Source organism: Thalia democratica, chromosome 7 (genome assembly GCF_965202585.1).
Source record: "Thalia democratica chromosome 7, ktThaDemo2.hap1.1, whole genome shotgun sequence".
NCBI lineage: Eukaryota > Metazoa > Chordata > Thaliacea > Salpida > Salpidae > Thalia > Thalia democratica.
The window spans coordinates 43,671,904-43,686,384 of NC_139171.1; the positions used below are offsets into that span (position 1 = coordinate 43,671,904).

General features: G+C 29.8%; 1 protein-coding gene across 1 annotated transcript in view; it reads right to left on the bottom strand.

Annotated features, from left to right (window-relative positions):
• Positions 1–649: 649 nt before the first annotated feature.
• The window catches only part of LOC145840938 (uncharacterized), a 39,067-nt gene continuing 25,235 nt past the window's right edge, over positions 650–14,481 (bottom strand). Inside the window, exons 5-8 of the mRNA XM_082948294.1 lie at positions 2,738–2,851; positions 2,285–2,452; positions 1,479–1,713; positions 650–1,114 (exon numbers count right to left, since the gene is read on the bottom strand). Coding sequence (XP_082804420.1) covers positions 872–1,114; positions 1,479–1,713; positions 2,285–2,452; positions 2,738–2,851 — 760 coding nt within the window. The 3' untranslated portion in view covers positions 650–871. The remainder of the gene's footprint in view (positions 1,115–1,478; positions 1,714–2,284; positions 2,453–2,737; positions 2,852–14,481) is intronic.

Consider the following 14,481-nt stretch of genomic DNA (forward strand, 5'->3'; position numbering starts at 1 on the left):
ATACTTGTTATAAATGAGAAAACTTATTGAGAAAATTAATCTTAAATAAAAAAAAAATCAGTTGTAACAGAAGGGTTCAAAATAGTATTTATATAAGTATTTTTTTTAATTTTCAGTTGGCTGTTACAAAGCCCAGTCGATTTTTTTTGATAATTAAGTTAATTGTTTAGTTTGCTTACTAATTAGTTTACAACTTTATGAGCCTGGTTTGATGAAGTTAAAAAAAAGTTTTTGTTAATTTGAGAATATTTTTAGTATGAGATTTATTATTTTATGGTGCATAATTAATATTTTTTGCTTGTTCTTTAGAAGTAAAGTGATCAATTAAAAAACACTTTTTATATATCTGGTGTCATATATGCAGAAAATAACTAAGGTTAAATTGTTCAAAATTTAAGCGTTAAGATTAAATTGTTTGAACTTAATCTTTTGGAATAAAGTAAACTTATTAAGAAGTTAGAGGTCTAAGTTGTTGAATAATTATTTTTTGAACAAAACTTGATAGTTAGAAATAATGATTTCATCGATCTAAAAACTAAATAAATTTTTAGTGATAGTCAACAAAATACAATTTTTGTATACAAAAAAATTATTTGTGTGAGTAAGTTTAAAAATTACACAAAAAGGGTTGGTTAAGTTTAAAGTAAATAATAAAAGTCATTGTAAACAATTATTATAAAGAGTACTTTTTATAATTTTTACAATTTTGATTTAGAAACTAATCTTTACAGTTAACAGAAAAATACTACTGACAGCATTACCAGACTTGGTTAATGATGTGTTTTTTTTAAATTACACACATTACACAAAGCAACTTAATAAAAAAAAAAACTATACATCATAGTAATAGAACCAATAAACAGTTTTGTATTTAGTGTTGTAATATTTCATATTTCAATACATGTTTAGCCTCGCTTATTTGGTGCTTGTTTACAACGGCAACTACTACTCTCATATCACCTTTTTGAGGTTTGTAATTAAACTCATACTTTCCAGTGTCACCAGGTTCATTTATGGCCTGGATTATTCTATGATTGTCGACTATTAAAATAACTTCTTTAAAACATTCTTTTGTAATGAACTCTTCTTTTTTCACAATACTATATAACTCAACCTAAAAGATTTTCAATAGAGTATTTCTAATAATTATTTTATGAAATAAAAACCTTGATTCGGATAGTACAATCAAAGAGTTTTACGTTTTTTAAGGAAATGAACTATAAAATTTTACTATGTGTTAATAAAAATATATTTAGATGACTGTTTGTGAACATTTGAATATTACGATTACTCCAGAAAATACCAAGAAAAATTGTTATCGAAAAAATGAGTAATTAAAACTATCAAGTTAAGTTTAAACTAAAAAAAATGCCTTACATAGTTGGTAAAATACTTAATGTTTGATAAAAATAATTTGGCAAATATAAAAAACTTTAAAAAATCTAAGCTTGAATTAAAAATAGTAAAATTAAACTTACAGCAAAGATAGTTTCCTTTGCCATTCTAAAAAAGTGATTTACTAGTCCATTGTTTTGTAAATCGTGAACAGTATTTGACCACAAGTCTAAAGAAGTTGGAAAGCTTTTTACACTACCAATAACATTTTCAACATTTATAACACAATAGTAGAAAGGCTTAAACTTTTGATCTTCTTGTTGATAAGAGAAGTCAGAACCACACAAAGCGAGCACAAACCATCCAACCTCTGGAAATCTAATAGTACAAATGTACGTCACCAGCACAAATTAGTTAGACATTCGTTTTAGTTAAATTTTTTTGTCTAATTGCCAAGCATTTTCAATTCATTTATTTTACTCAAAAAATTACATAGAAATATTATTTTATAAATTAAAAAAGGTATTCAAAAAATTAATTTCCATAATTTGTAATAAAGAAAGTTTACTCCCTAAAACGAACTACCCAAGGTTAAGAATCGCTGTTTTACACAATTTCATTGCAAAATATTTTCTTTTTGATAAAAATAACTAAAAAAAACTTTTAGAAAACTTATATGTATTAAACCTTTAATTTCCTGAGTTTGATTTAATTTTTAATTTTGCTTGCTATTACATAGTGCACAATCAAGTATGCTTTAAAAAAACCAAAATTTTCAAGTTAAAAGTTTAAGAATTTAAATAAATTCATAAATTCTGATTATCTTTTCATTAAAAACATTCACACATTATTTAAATTCTATATGATTTTAATAATATAAGACTCATATACTAATGATAAACTTTAAAGAAAAATAGTTAAAACTTTGTAACTTGAATTAAAAATAAACCTAGCTCTAAAGAAACAACTATTAAGAGTTGATTTTTCACTTATCACATAATTATCAAAATCTACAGTGTTTGGTGAGTTTTGACTTATTTTTCTTAAAATAGGTTTGATTGCAAAAGGAAAACTATACTGAACGGTGAATTTCATATCTTCTCCTTCAGAATACACCCTAAATATAAAATAAAGTTTCATTTGAAAAATTAACTACCTTCGATTAACAGTAAACTATAGATATAACTTAGAAAATGCTACAATTATAGTAGCCCATTGTATTAAGAATAAATTAGTTCAGTTAAAAAATATTTTAAAAGTAAAGTTTATAGTTCATTTTTATATTAACTTTGTATTTATCAAGTAATTGGTTTAAAATGGCCAACAAATAAATAAGTTAAGTTAATTATTAGGTAAAAACCTATAAAACTAAAATTTAAGCAACTTAATTTTTATGATTAACCTGCACGGTAAAATAGATGAAAACTGGTCTTTCGGATCATTTATTCCGAACTTTTTCTGTGTCCATGATTGACTATTAGTAAACTCGGTAACTGTAATCTCCTTCTCATGGAGCCTAGAAACAGATTATAAAATTAAATTTTAATTTTTAAAACAAAACACTTTTATTGGTACAGTAAGTAAAAACTAAACAAAGTTGGCTATTGCACTACGTGAGTTTCCGTTTTTGTTAAATTCATCCTATGAAACCTGCATTACTTTTTGATAGATATGCCGTCTAGTCAAATTCCTAACTTAAGACGATCATCAAAGAGAGTTGCAATCCACAAATGGATACTTTTTTTCCTAGCTTAAGCTATACAAATAATTAAGAATACTATCATAGTCCAGGAAAATACACATTGTAGATTAGAGTATCTTGAAAAATGTTTCCACATTTCAAGTTAAATATAAAAATTGCCTTTTGATTAAAATTAATTTTGCGCAAAATTTTAAAAGTTAACTTTATTATTATTATACTAAAATACATAGAACAATGTAAAACTGTTTTGAATATATAAAGAGCTTTTAAAGTAATAAGCAGAAGAATATTAAACGTACCCATAATCATTTTATTAGTTTCTATGCACAGGAAAATAGACACTTTGCATACTAGTTTTAGTATCTGGCTGCTAGATTAGCAAGAACAGCCAGAATGAGTGGCAATTTTAATAGGAAAATAGTATAATTCAGGGTAAGGTCAATTTAAAGCATTTTAACAAGTACAAACGTATTAAAACAACTAGAAAAATAGTTAACGCATCTTTGAATTAATTTATGTTAAAAATATTAGTATATTAAAAAACTCTCACAAACCGTTTTAAAATTATTTTAGCGTATATATACTTCATAATAGAAAACCCATTTTTAAGTATCAAGAAACATTTATTTTCGAATACTTTTAAGAAACATTATGCTTACGAGTTAAGTTATTGTAATTATGTAAGCAAACTAAATTTCATTTAATTTTAAAGCTTTAACTCAGGAAATAAAAATCGATTAGTAAGCTTAGATATAGATAACATAAATCAAAAATAAAAGCTATTTCTAACTTAAAGTCGACTACTTTCTCTCATTTGCTACTTAATGCCTATTAATCTACTAATTTTTTCCACACAAGAGATAAACTTTACTTCTAATGGAAACCCTGGTGTAAAGATTTTGTGTTTTATGATCTTGAAACAAACGGTTGTACAAGCCGTAGTTCGGGAAACGCAGCAGAGTAATAATTTAGAAGATTCTCTATTTGCTAATCGATCTTTTTAATGGGAGTTCTCTAATCTGAAAGCCTTTATAATTGTTTAGATTGATAGTAACTCTTTATAAGATTATTAGAACTCATTTTAATGAGCTATAAATTATTTTGAACCTATCTTTCTTAAATTTAAACTAAGATTACGGATTTCGAGCATTAAGGGGCTAGCGTAAAAGACAACTTTTTAGTTTTATTTTCAAAATTAACAACAACTAAGTTACCATTCAATTTTTATCGTTTATCAAAGTTCAGAAATATTTATTTAATATAATTGACCAAAGTTTGAGAGTTTCGTAGATTTGTTATAAAAGGCGCACTAAAAAGTCAAAAAAGCCTGTTCCACTAAAAATCTCTATCTGTGACGTTTTGCCCTTTGTTAATTAATTTATAATTTTAATTTTCGACCATTTTTGTCATGTATTGGCGGCTAGTGTTTATTTTATTGATAGTTGTTGTAATCATGAGCGTGTTCATATTGCCAACCTGTATTTTGAAAAGTATTAAAACTCCTGTTTATAAATAAACTCAGCTGAACATTATTCGAATACTATTTATAAATTGTTCGTTTATGTATTGGTGTTGTTAATTTAAATTACAAAGATTAAACTATGTGTAACTGTAAAACTGATTGTTGTGATTTCACACCTAGATTTAAGTTATAAAATTAAAATATTTACGATTTATTTTCTTGAACATTTTTATAACCATGGAGCAAAAAAACGTATACCTTGCCCCCAGAGCCAAACGCTCTAAGCGTTTGACTAATAAGAATTTAACAGTAAGAGAAACATTAATTCTACTAAAAGTATTCCCTTAACTAAGGACTCAAGGGTTACAATTGGTGACTCTGATTTTGACACCTAACCTTCTAACTCAGGAAATGTTAATAATGCCACAATGGCTAACCGTTCAGGCAACAGGACTTTAAGAGTTTCAGGCAGCAATCCAGTTAGGGCCAGTGTCCCCACTCCAGTGAGGTAGATCAGTCATCAAAAGGACTGTTTGGAGTTCAGGCTGTAAGCAAGATAGGGTTAGAGTTCCCACCCCATGTGAATTGACCAAATCTTTAGAAGAAAAAATAAGGAACTAAAACTCCGAAATAAAGAGTTGGAGAAGCAGAAAGCAGCTAAATTACTATAAAAAGAACTCTACCAACTCAAGCTCCGAAACCTTGAATTGACGAGACAGATAGGTCAAGAGGACCAGGCTAATCAGGAAAGAATGAGGTCAAGTCAAGAAAAAAAAACAGGTATGATGTAATGCAGAGCCTTTCCACTTCTATAAGGCAACCCTCAATACACAAGGAGAGCCTAAAGTTTGCAGCCAGCCCTAGATATACAAACCGTGGATGTGGCAACCCAGAAATATAATGAGAAATGTGAAAGCTTTCATTTCACGGAAAGACTCATGTGACATCAACAATGAGAAAAACAGACCGTACAACCTGAGAGAGAGAAAAATATTATTAATTATGCAGAGAGTTTCAAGGTGTAATGCATTGGCAATTCATTCTTGATAATAAGTAGTTTCATGAGTATCAAAATAAAACTGAACGTCCAATAATCAATCAACAAACTTGCTAAGTGCAAGTCACTTGTATTAAGTATAAAATGCATTGTTGCTGATGTTATTTTTTAGTTAAACGAAATCATTTTTATAAATGGTTTGCAGTCAATTCAAAGCTTATTGGACCACAGGTTGTTTGTTTGGTTCTGAGTAGTTAAAGCAGTTCAATTATAACTGATTTGTATTTGAAAATACTGCTTATTGGAACACTAATTGTATATTTGGCTCTGAGTAGTTGAATTGGAACCCAGCAGTTTGTTTCCAGTTTGAATTAAAACAACGCTTTTAACTGCTATTATATACAATTTATTTAGGGATTATATTAAATTAAACTATTATCAATAAAGTTTTTTATTTAATAAAATTGCCAATTTTTTAGATATTTATTTATTTGTTTTGATTTTATAGCTTGATAAATTTGGTATTTAACATTGCTTGCTTGTCTTGTTTTTTTTATTGAAATTATCTTAGACTCAAAGCTATACCTAACATAAACCCTAATTATAAACCCCCTCTAGTCTAGATTTAGCTAAGCTACCTTCTAGAAAACCTTCACCGCGGTTTAGCATGGCCATTAATGTAACCACCACTCTGGGGCATCACCCCACGAGTTTTATTGGTTAACTCATCAAAAATGAAATTTTTAGGAAGTTTTCAGACAAATATTAGCCTCTTAGGTTTTAACCATCTTAAAATTTGGTTTCTCAGGAAATGTTCAGAAGAAAATCAGTCTCAAAAAGTCTTTTTATTTGAGTCTTTAATGAGACTATTTATTCCTGTAAGTTTAACTATTTAGATATTTTAGAAACTCTTTTGATTCTTGGAAATATTTTATGCCTTCAAAGGTAAAATAAAGGTGAGAGTTAAAGCAGTTTTTTTTTTTTTTTTCATTTTATAAAAATGCAGTTTTTTATTAGAATGATAGTTAACTAAAAGTTAAAAAAAATCTTAAGTGTTCTTGCAGAAAAATATTTTTCTTTTAATTTATCTTGAGCAAGATTTTTCTTTTTTGTTAAATTTGTAAGCATCATTTGCTTGTTCTCAGAGACTTAAAAATAAAAAAGTTTTATACTCTAGCTTAACACTATATAAAGCCGAGCGCGGCTCGAAAGGAGAGCTTTTTTTTACAGTTTTTGAATATTCTTGAGTAGAATGTTAAAACTTCCGTCGTAGATAAGCGTCGCAGCTTTTTGCAGGGTCATTTTTCGCTTCCGTTTCGGCTAGCTAACATTGTTGGCAAGCATAGTTACAATTCGTTACAATTAAAACAAACGCTCTTTTGTATTAGCAGGCAATTTTTAGATTTATTGTGAACCAGACTTCACTATTTTTTGTTAGAATCACACATTGTTTGACTTAGTAACAAAATGAACCTCGAAAAATGTTTACCAAAACGTGTTTCGGTCTAGTTGTGAACGTCACTTAGATTGTATTTTAGCGAATATATACGTTCAGCTTTCGTTGTATTTTAGCGACTGTTTGCTCAGTATTGCACTTATTTTGTAGTCCTCTGACTTCAATAAACACCGCTGAGAAACGAAAGCAAAAGTAATTCATTGCACTTTCCGACTTTCGTTGATCGCTATAACCGTTTTTTCGAGCTCACTTCTACAGTGAATTATTTTCTTGTAAGAATCGCCGAAAAACTAAAGCAAGCGTAATTCATTACACTTTCCAGCTTACGTAGTTCGCTACAACCGTTTTTGAGCTCTTCACTTTTACAGTGAATTATTTTCCTGTCAAAATCGCCGAAAAACGGAAGCAAGTGTATATTTGTCCGGTATTGATTTCCAGCTTTCGTTGTTTTTTTAACAACCGTTTCTCAAGTAGAAATTTCTATTGTAGTTCAACGAAAGTGGACTTTTAAACGTTTCATACGCTTTAAGTCCTAGCTTGGCTCTGACATCAGTAAGAATAGCTGAGGACTGTAAACAAACGCTAATACATTGAATAAAAGTTGCCTTGCAAACAAACCATCGAGCTCTGACTTGCATGTGTGTGAGTGTTATTTTTTATCGCTTGTTGTTCAACATTGTAAAATAAACTTAGAGTGCCAAACCTATACTTTTAGTATTAACAGTAGAAAGTAGTTAAGTAAGTGTAATATTAATCTAAATAGTGTATCGTATTTTGTTCTCTATTAAAATTGTATAGTGAAGTATACGTTAAAATCACTAAGATTAGATTAAAGATTTACTTTCTAGTCTATATTAAGATTATATATTAAGTAAATATTTGAATCATATCAGACTTATTAGAATTTCAATAACAGCAGAGGGTTATAATGACATCCTTTATTGCACGATTACGCTAACCTTCGATAACACTAACGAATATAAATCCGATATTTAACAAAAAATACGCCAAAACTGTCTCGCGTCGAGCAGCTTTCCACTTTTACCGGTGGAAAGTGATTGTGGATCATTGTATCCAACACCTGGTTATAACCACAACAATCACAAAACGGCGTCAGAAAACATAAATAAATCTAATACAACCGTAGATCAAGTAATAAAGAGCCAAGAGCCCTTTTGATCACAATTCAAAAGGTTGTAGTTAACTTAACGCGCGTAATAGAGCTGGGAAATATGGCGGTCGCACGGTACAAGAATAAGCAAAAAGTTCGACTTTCGAAAATTCTGACAACAAGGAGGGTCACTGCTCACAGCAAATTAGACCCTACGTCCGAAAATTTGCTCACGAAGATGAGTTGAACAAAATGGCGGACGTACGGTGTGGGAATAGTAGAGAGGCAGACTATTTGTCACCTTTCGAAAGTACTAACACTAAAGAGGTTCGTTGCTTACAGTAATCTGCACTTTCCGCTCAACGACTCATGCACGACGGTGAGAAAAAACTCGGTAAAAACGAACTGGTCAGGGACGAGCGAAGAACAGGCTTCGTGCCAGTTTTCTGTGCTTAGAGCAACCTAGACCTTACATTCACCGCAAACCGGTCTACGTCCACGACAACAGTGCTTTTATTAGAAATACTAGCGCGGACAACTTCGAGAGTAAGTTTCACCGTTTTACTAAAATTAAGAAACCGCACCAAACCCTGAATTATTTAATCAGGGAATTTGAGCGACTAAATGTTACAGATGAGCGCACCAAGTATAACATCAAAGTCGGCAATTAGGTTCCCGACGAGGTGGCGCAATACTATGGGTCGGTCAGTTCTGAAAATCACAATTTTCATTTTTTCAAATAATTTGTTGAAAGACGTGATCATATTTTAGCACCCGTTCTTGGTAAACCTCCGGTACACACGAGTACTACTTCGTTTAGTGCGTTTGTGGCCGAGGCTACCGAATGGGCAACGGCTCATGAAGATGACCGTATTAAGTTCTTCTTATATCGTCATGCTCCTAGCTCTCTAAAAAGCAGAATTGAGGAGTGTTTTCTAGAAGACCTTACTCAATTTAAGCGCCGTGTACAGGTCATATGATCGCACCAAAGTGACGACCATCCTGTATCGTACCCACCAGTCAACTATGACAGGTCGATAAAAAACCAAAGCCACCAGAGACACGAAAGACGTCTTAATAACGGCCATTATGGTTATTAACCATAACGATGGCAATGGTGGTAATTATGTGCAAGATTTTAATGACCAGAACGAAAATTATGGTAACGGTGGTGACTATGCACAAAGCTTTAAAAAATGAAATAAAAATTACGGGATATAGTAATAATTACGGGCTTAACTTTAACGTCCGAAATAAGAACTACGGTAGTTCTGACAGTTGTGACTACAGTTTAACGGTAGAGATCAGAATTACAATAATAATTCTGATAACTACAAAAGTTATTATGATAATAGGGGACAAAACTTTAATAACGGCTATAGTGATTGCCGTAATGTTGCTCATTCGAATGAGCTGCCCCCATAGGCTGAATAATGTTAATTATTTTTCACGACAGGGAAACTTTGTCCCACCCTCGCAGTGAAGCGAGGCTCAGGGGGTGGGGTCAACGATTCTCGTATTAGATTCGTCAAAGATACTCCAAAAGCTTGTAAAACAGGTTATAGACGATCTAAAAATAAAACTGCACATAGTTTTTATAATAAAACTTTCTCTAAATCAAATGTAAAAATTGAACCTAATTACTTACATTTTGATAGAGAATTACAGAAAGAACATGCATATTATAAGAAGAGCAAATTCTCTGTCGTCCCTTTTCAAAACAAAAACATCCAGCAGTTTGTTTCTGCTGACAGTGATCAAAATATTTCAGATCTTTACATACATAGTGATACTGATCGTCATAAATACAGAATTGATATTATAGACGTAAAACTGTCAGATATGAATCCAAATGTCCATATGAAGGACAATATAATGCCTGTATGCTCGGAAAATTCTCGAGACAATATTAAGGCTGAAAATGATAACTTTCATAGTAGCGCTTCCATGAAAAAAGCGTTAAATTCGAATTTAGTTGTCTGAGGGAAAGACAAAAACGAGCTAAATTGCTCGAGAAAGCTACCGAAACAGTTTTGATACTGCAAACGATATCTTTTATAATAACGCTTCTATGAAACAAGCGCTAATTTAAATTCAGTTGTGAAGAATAACTCCTTGTCAATTTAGTTTAATAATTTATTAACAATGTAAAATATGAAACGAAAACAAGTATAAATATAAACATTAAAATGAGCTATAGTCTAATTATTCTACAAGTTGTCTGTGAAAAAGACAAAAACGAACTAGATTGCTCAAAAAGCTATTAAGACAGTTTTGATACTTCAAAAGATGTCTTTTATAATAACGCTTCTGTGAAATAAGCGTCGTATTTGAATTTAGTTGTCTGTAGAAAAGTCAAAAACGAGCTAAATTGCTCGAAAAGCTATCGAAACAGTTTTGATACTGCAAACGATATCTTTTATAATAACGCTTCTATGAAACAAGCGTCGAAATTGAATTTAGTTTTCTGTGGGAAAGACAAAAACGAGCTAAATTGCTCGAAAAGCTATCAAGAAAGTTTTGAAACTGCAACCGATATCTTTTTTAATAACGCTTCTATGAAACAATCGTCAAATTTGAATTAAGTTGTCTTTAGGAAAGACATAATCGAGCTAAATTGCTCAAAAAGCTATCGAAACAGTTTTGATACTGCAAACAATATCTTTTATAATAACGCTTCTGCAAAAGAAGCGTCGAGTCTGAGCTTAAATGTTTATATAAAGGGCAATAAAATGCCTAATTGCTCGACAAATTCTCAAGACAATTTTCTACGAGTACTGGATATGAAAAGTTTTTTAATAACGCTTCAGTAAAACAAGCGTCATATTTAATACAAAGTGTTTGTGTAAACGATAAGCACGAACCTGACTATATAAAGGTTAATGTTTATGTTTTATTATATTTCTTGTGTTTTTTGCTTTTGAGAAAAATTACGTTGTTGTATTTATGGGTTGTTTGACTTGCAAGTGTTTTTTATGTATGATTGATGCATATTTTGAAAATTTTTCGAGTATTAAGAAAATTGAATTTTTTGAGCAACAACATTATTTTCAAATATCTAGTATTTTTTGAAATGCAGTAAATTAAGACTTAATCCGACTAAATTTATCAGATGTTTTTAACCTCAGCCGATGCGTTAACAAACATTTTATTACACAGTTAACCGAATAGGAGTGTTTAAAATAACGTGTACAAATTTAAGTCGGTAGAAGAATACTCAAAATGTATGCAATCCTAACTATAAACACTAAGTAAAACCGTTTTTGCTTACAAAAATGAATTTATTGATCATTAAAACATTTAACAAAGTTTTTTGCTACCAAATACTCCATAAAGTTGTTCAGCCGACAGTTTAAAAACGTTTCCGACTTAATTGAATTACAATACTTTAAATAACGCAAAGTTTAGTCGCACTTTAAAATGCTTGTCATATTAACAACATTAACCTAGATGTTTTGTTTGTTTCAGTTGTAAGACATCTTTTTTGCAATTATTAAAGTATCTACCAAATATGAAAACAGCTCACAAAAAGAATGACTGATTTACAATCTTACACAAACAAAACGACTTTGCGTTTAATAAAAAACCTTACTACTTCGACAACATCAACATTAAATGCTAACAATTAAAACTGATTCAAAACGACCTTTGTTTGTTTCGAAGAGCATAATATCAAAATAATACATCATTGATTTCATTTACAAGAAAAACAACTATTCAAATGATGTGACATGGAATCTAATAATAGTATATTAAACTTTTAAGTATAACTAAAACTAAGGGTAAATAAATCATTAAAAACCGAAAAACATATCAAAACATTACTAAATGGATTTGTTAAAAATATTCTACCATGCTTTAAAAAGCTTTTGCTTACGCCAGAGTTGGAGTTTTGCGAAGTTAACAAAAATCTTGCGATACAAAACTTCGACGCGTTTTCACATGCTGAAGTCAACAACAGCAGAAAACTCCTATTTTAAGTTGAGTTTAAAATTACATCAAACTTGAAAAAATTGATTTCATTTCACATTTGAATTTTTTGTTTCCTCAGCTGAATAGCTATCAAATATAAGAAACTTGAAATAGTTTAAAACGATAGACAATCTTTTTGCTAAAGTTTGTAAAAGCAACACTTTTAACACTAAAACAAAAAATAAAAATGCAGCTACATATCTTAAGCTGTTAAAAGCTTTATCTTATTTATTTCCTTTATTCCACAATTTCCCAGCATTTCATTTCACAGTTAAATTCATTTTTATTTTTTTGTTTTTTAGAAAAAAAATTATGAAATATTCCAATTTTGGGAGTCACTGAACAATATAAAAAATCTTTATATAAAAAAAGTTGGGAAAAACAACTTGTCAACACTAGAAGATCGAAACTTACAAATGCAGCTGCAAAAAAATTATACTGTTAAAAGCTTTCTATTATTCATTTATATTTCAAAAATTCCTAGCTAAGAAAACTTCATTTTACAGTTGAATTTATTTTTAGCTTTTTGAATGAAAGAGCTATTAAACATTTTAATATTGGGAGTCAGTGAGAAGAACATTTAAAATTCTTTGAACAAAAAATTCGTCTAAAAATATTTTTTTAACACAAGAAGAAAAAATTAATACATGCAGCTGAGAATATTGGACTGTTAAAAACGATCTTTCATACAAATATTTTCAAAGTTCTCCAGAAAAGGAAGTTTAATTTGACAGTTGAATTAGTTCTTGGTTTTTATATATAATAATAATAAAATATTTTGATAGTCGGAGTACGAAACTTACAATATATTTTATGCGAAATATAAAAGGTTCCTTAGAAAATATTTTTTTCAACACTAGAAGATAAAAGTTAAAGGATGGAGCTGAATTTTTTCAAGTTAATAACATTTATAATAACATTAATAACATTCTACTTGAATAAGATTTACAATTTGAAAATCCGCTTTGCGGTGAAACCTAGTAATTGTTTTTTCTCAGAAGAAATAAATTATTAACAACATTTATAGTTTAACTGTCAAATACATAGTTTCAAAATCTTTAAAAGTTCAACTTCACCACTAAAAAATATTGATTTTATAGAAAGGAAACAATTTAGAATTAAAAGAACATCTCTAACAATGAAGTAAAAATACCATAAACAATACAAGCAAACTAACAATATAAACAGAGGAAGGTATTAATAAGCAGCATTACTAAACTATCGACGGTCGATTTGATTCATATCACTTGACAAATAACGTAGGCTGAAGTATATAAAAATCGAAACTAAAACATGCTTTTGTATTAAAACAATCTTTTAAGCTGATCAAAAAATAATTGCTCTTTTATAGTACCTTTAACAAACGCTACACGCTGAAATGCAAAATCTCTAACATAATCTTTCGAAGTAATATTGACTACAATTTCACCTACAAAAGTTAATAATGAATTTAGAAAAGTTCTTTTCACAATTTACTTATAGAATAATAATTGTAAATCAAAAAATTGTTTTTAAACAATCGAGAAAATTATTTAAGTCTACCAAATAAACAAAAATGTAGCAAATTTTATTTTTTATGTATTTAAGAATAAAAAATAACAAGTTGTACTATTTAATTTAACAATGTTATTTCTCGATGAGTTGTTAGACTTTATGCTCGAAATGAACAAAAAATTTTTAGTTAGTGTTTTTTACTTGCAAATCAGACAACCTATAAAGATGCTCGCCGCGAATTTTTCTTTGCAATGAAGCTCAAGAAAATAATTGCATTTTAAAAAACAAATTGTATGACAATATATGATGGTTCACGAAATTACCTTCAGAGCAGTAGTGATCCATTACAATAAACTATCTTTAAAATCCTTATGCTTGTGTTTACCACTTGTATGAACAAGATCTTAGAAATTGAAGATGCCTGGTATTTGTAAGGAATAATCAAACTCATGATCAAATTAACGTCATCAAGCTTTATAAGTTGCTTTAACGCTTTATCACGCTAATAAGTACAGCAAACAAAATATAAATAGAAGCACGCAGCTTTGTCTTTTTTTTCCTTGCCACCAGAATGTGCACGCTTGTTTGTACCATTTATGTGCCCACTGTAACACTTAATAGTGTTTTAGCAGTTGAAAGTGGCTTTCTTTCTTTTTTCTCTCTCATTATTTAGCTTAAAAGGGCTAGAGCCACGCCCGAAGACGGCTTAGTTTTTAGTGACTTTAGTCAATTACGCTTCTATTGCTTGCAAAGTGCTGTATTCCCATCGTTACACTGTAACGATGGCGACTGTTTTTTATATGGACATTTGAGTTAAAGTAGTTTGTGTACCAACGCTATTATATAACAGTTGGAAGTTCTGATAGGGAAGTGGATCTTATTACGACAGTAAAAAGCAAGTACTCAGCAAATGCTAAGCAATGCTTGAAACTTAGAGAGGGAAAAAAAAAAC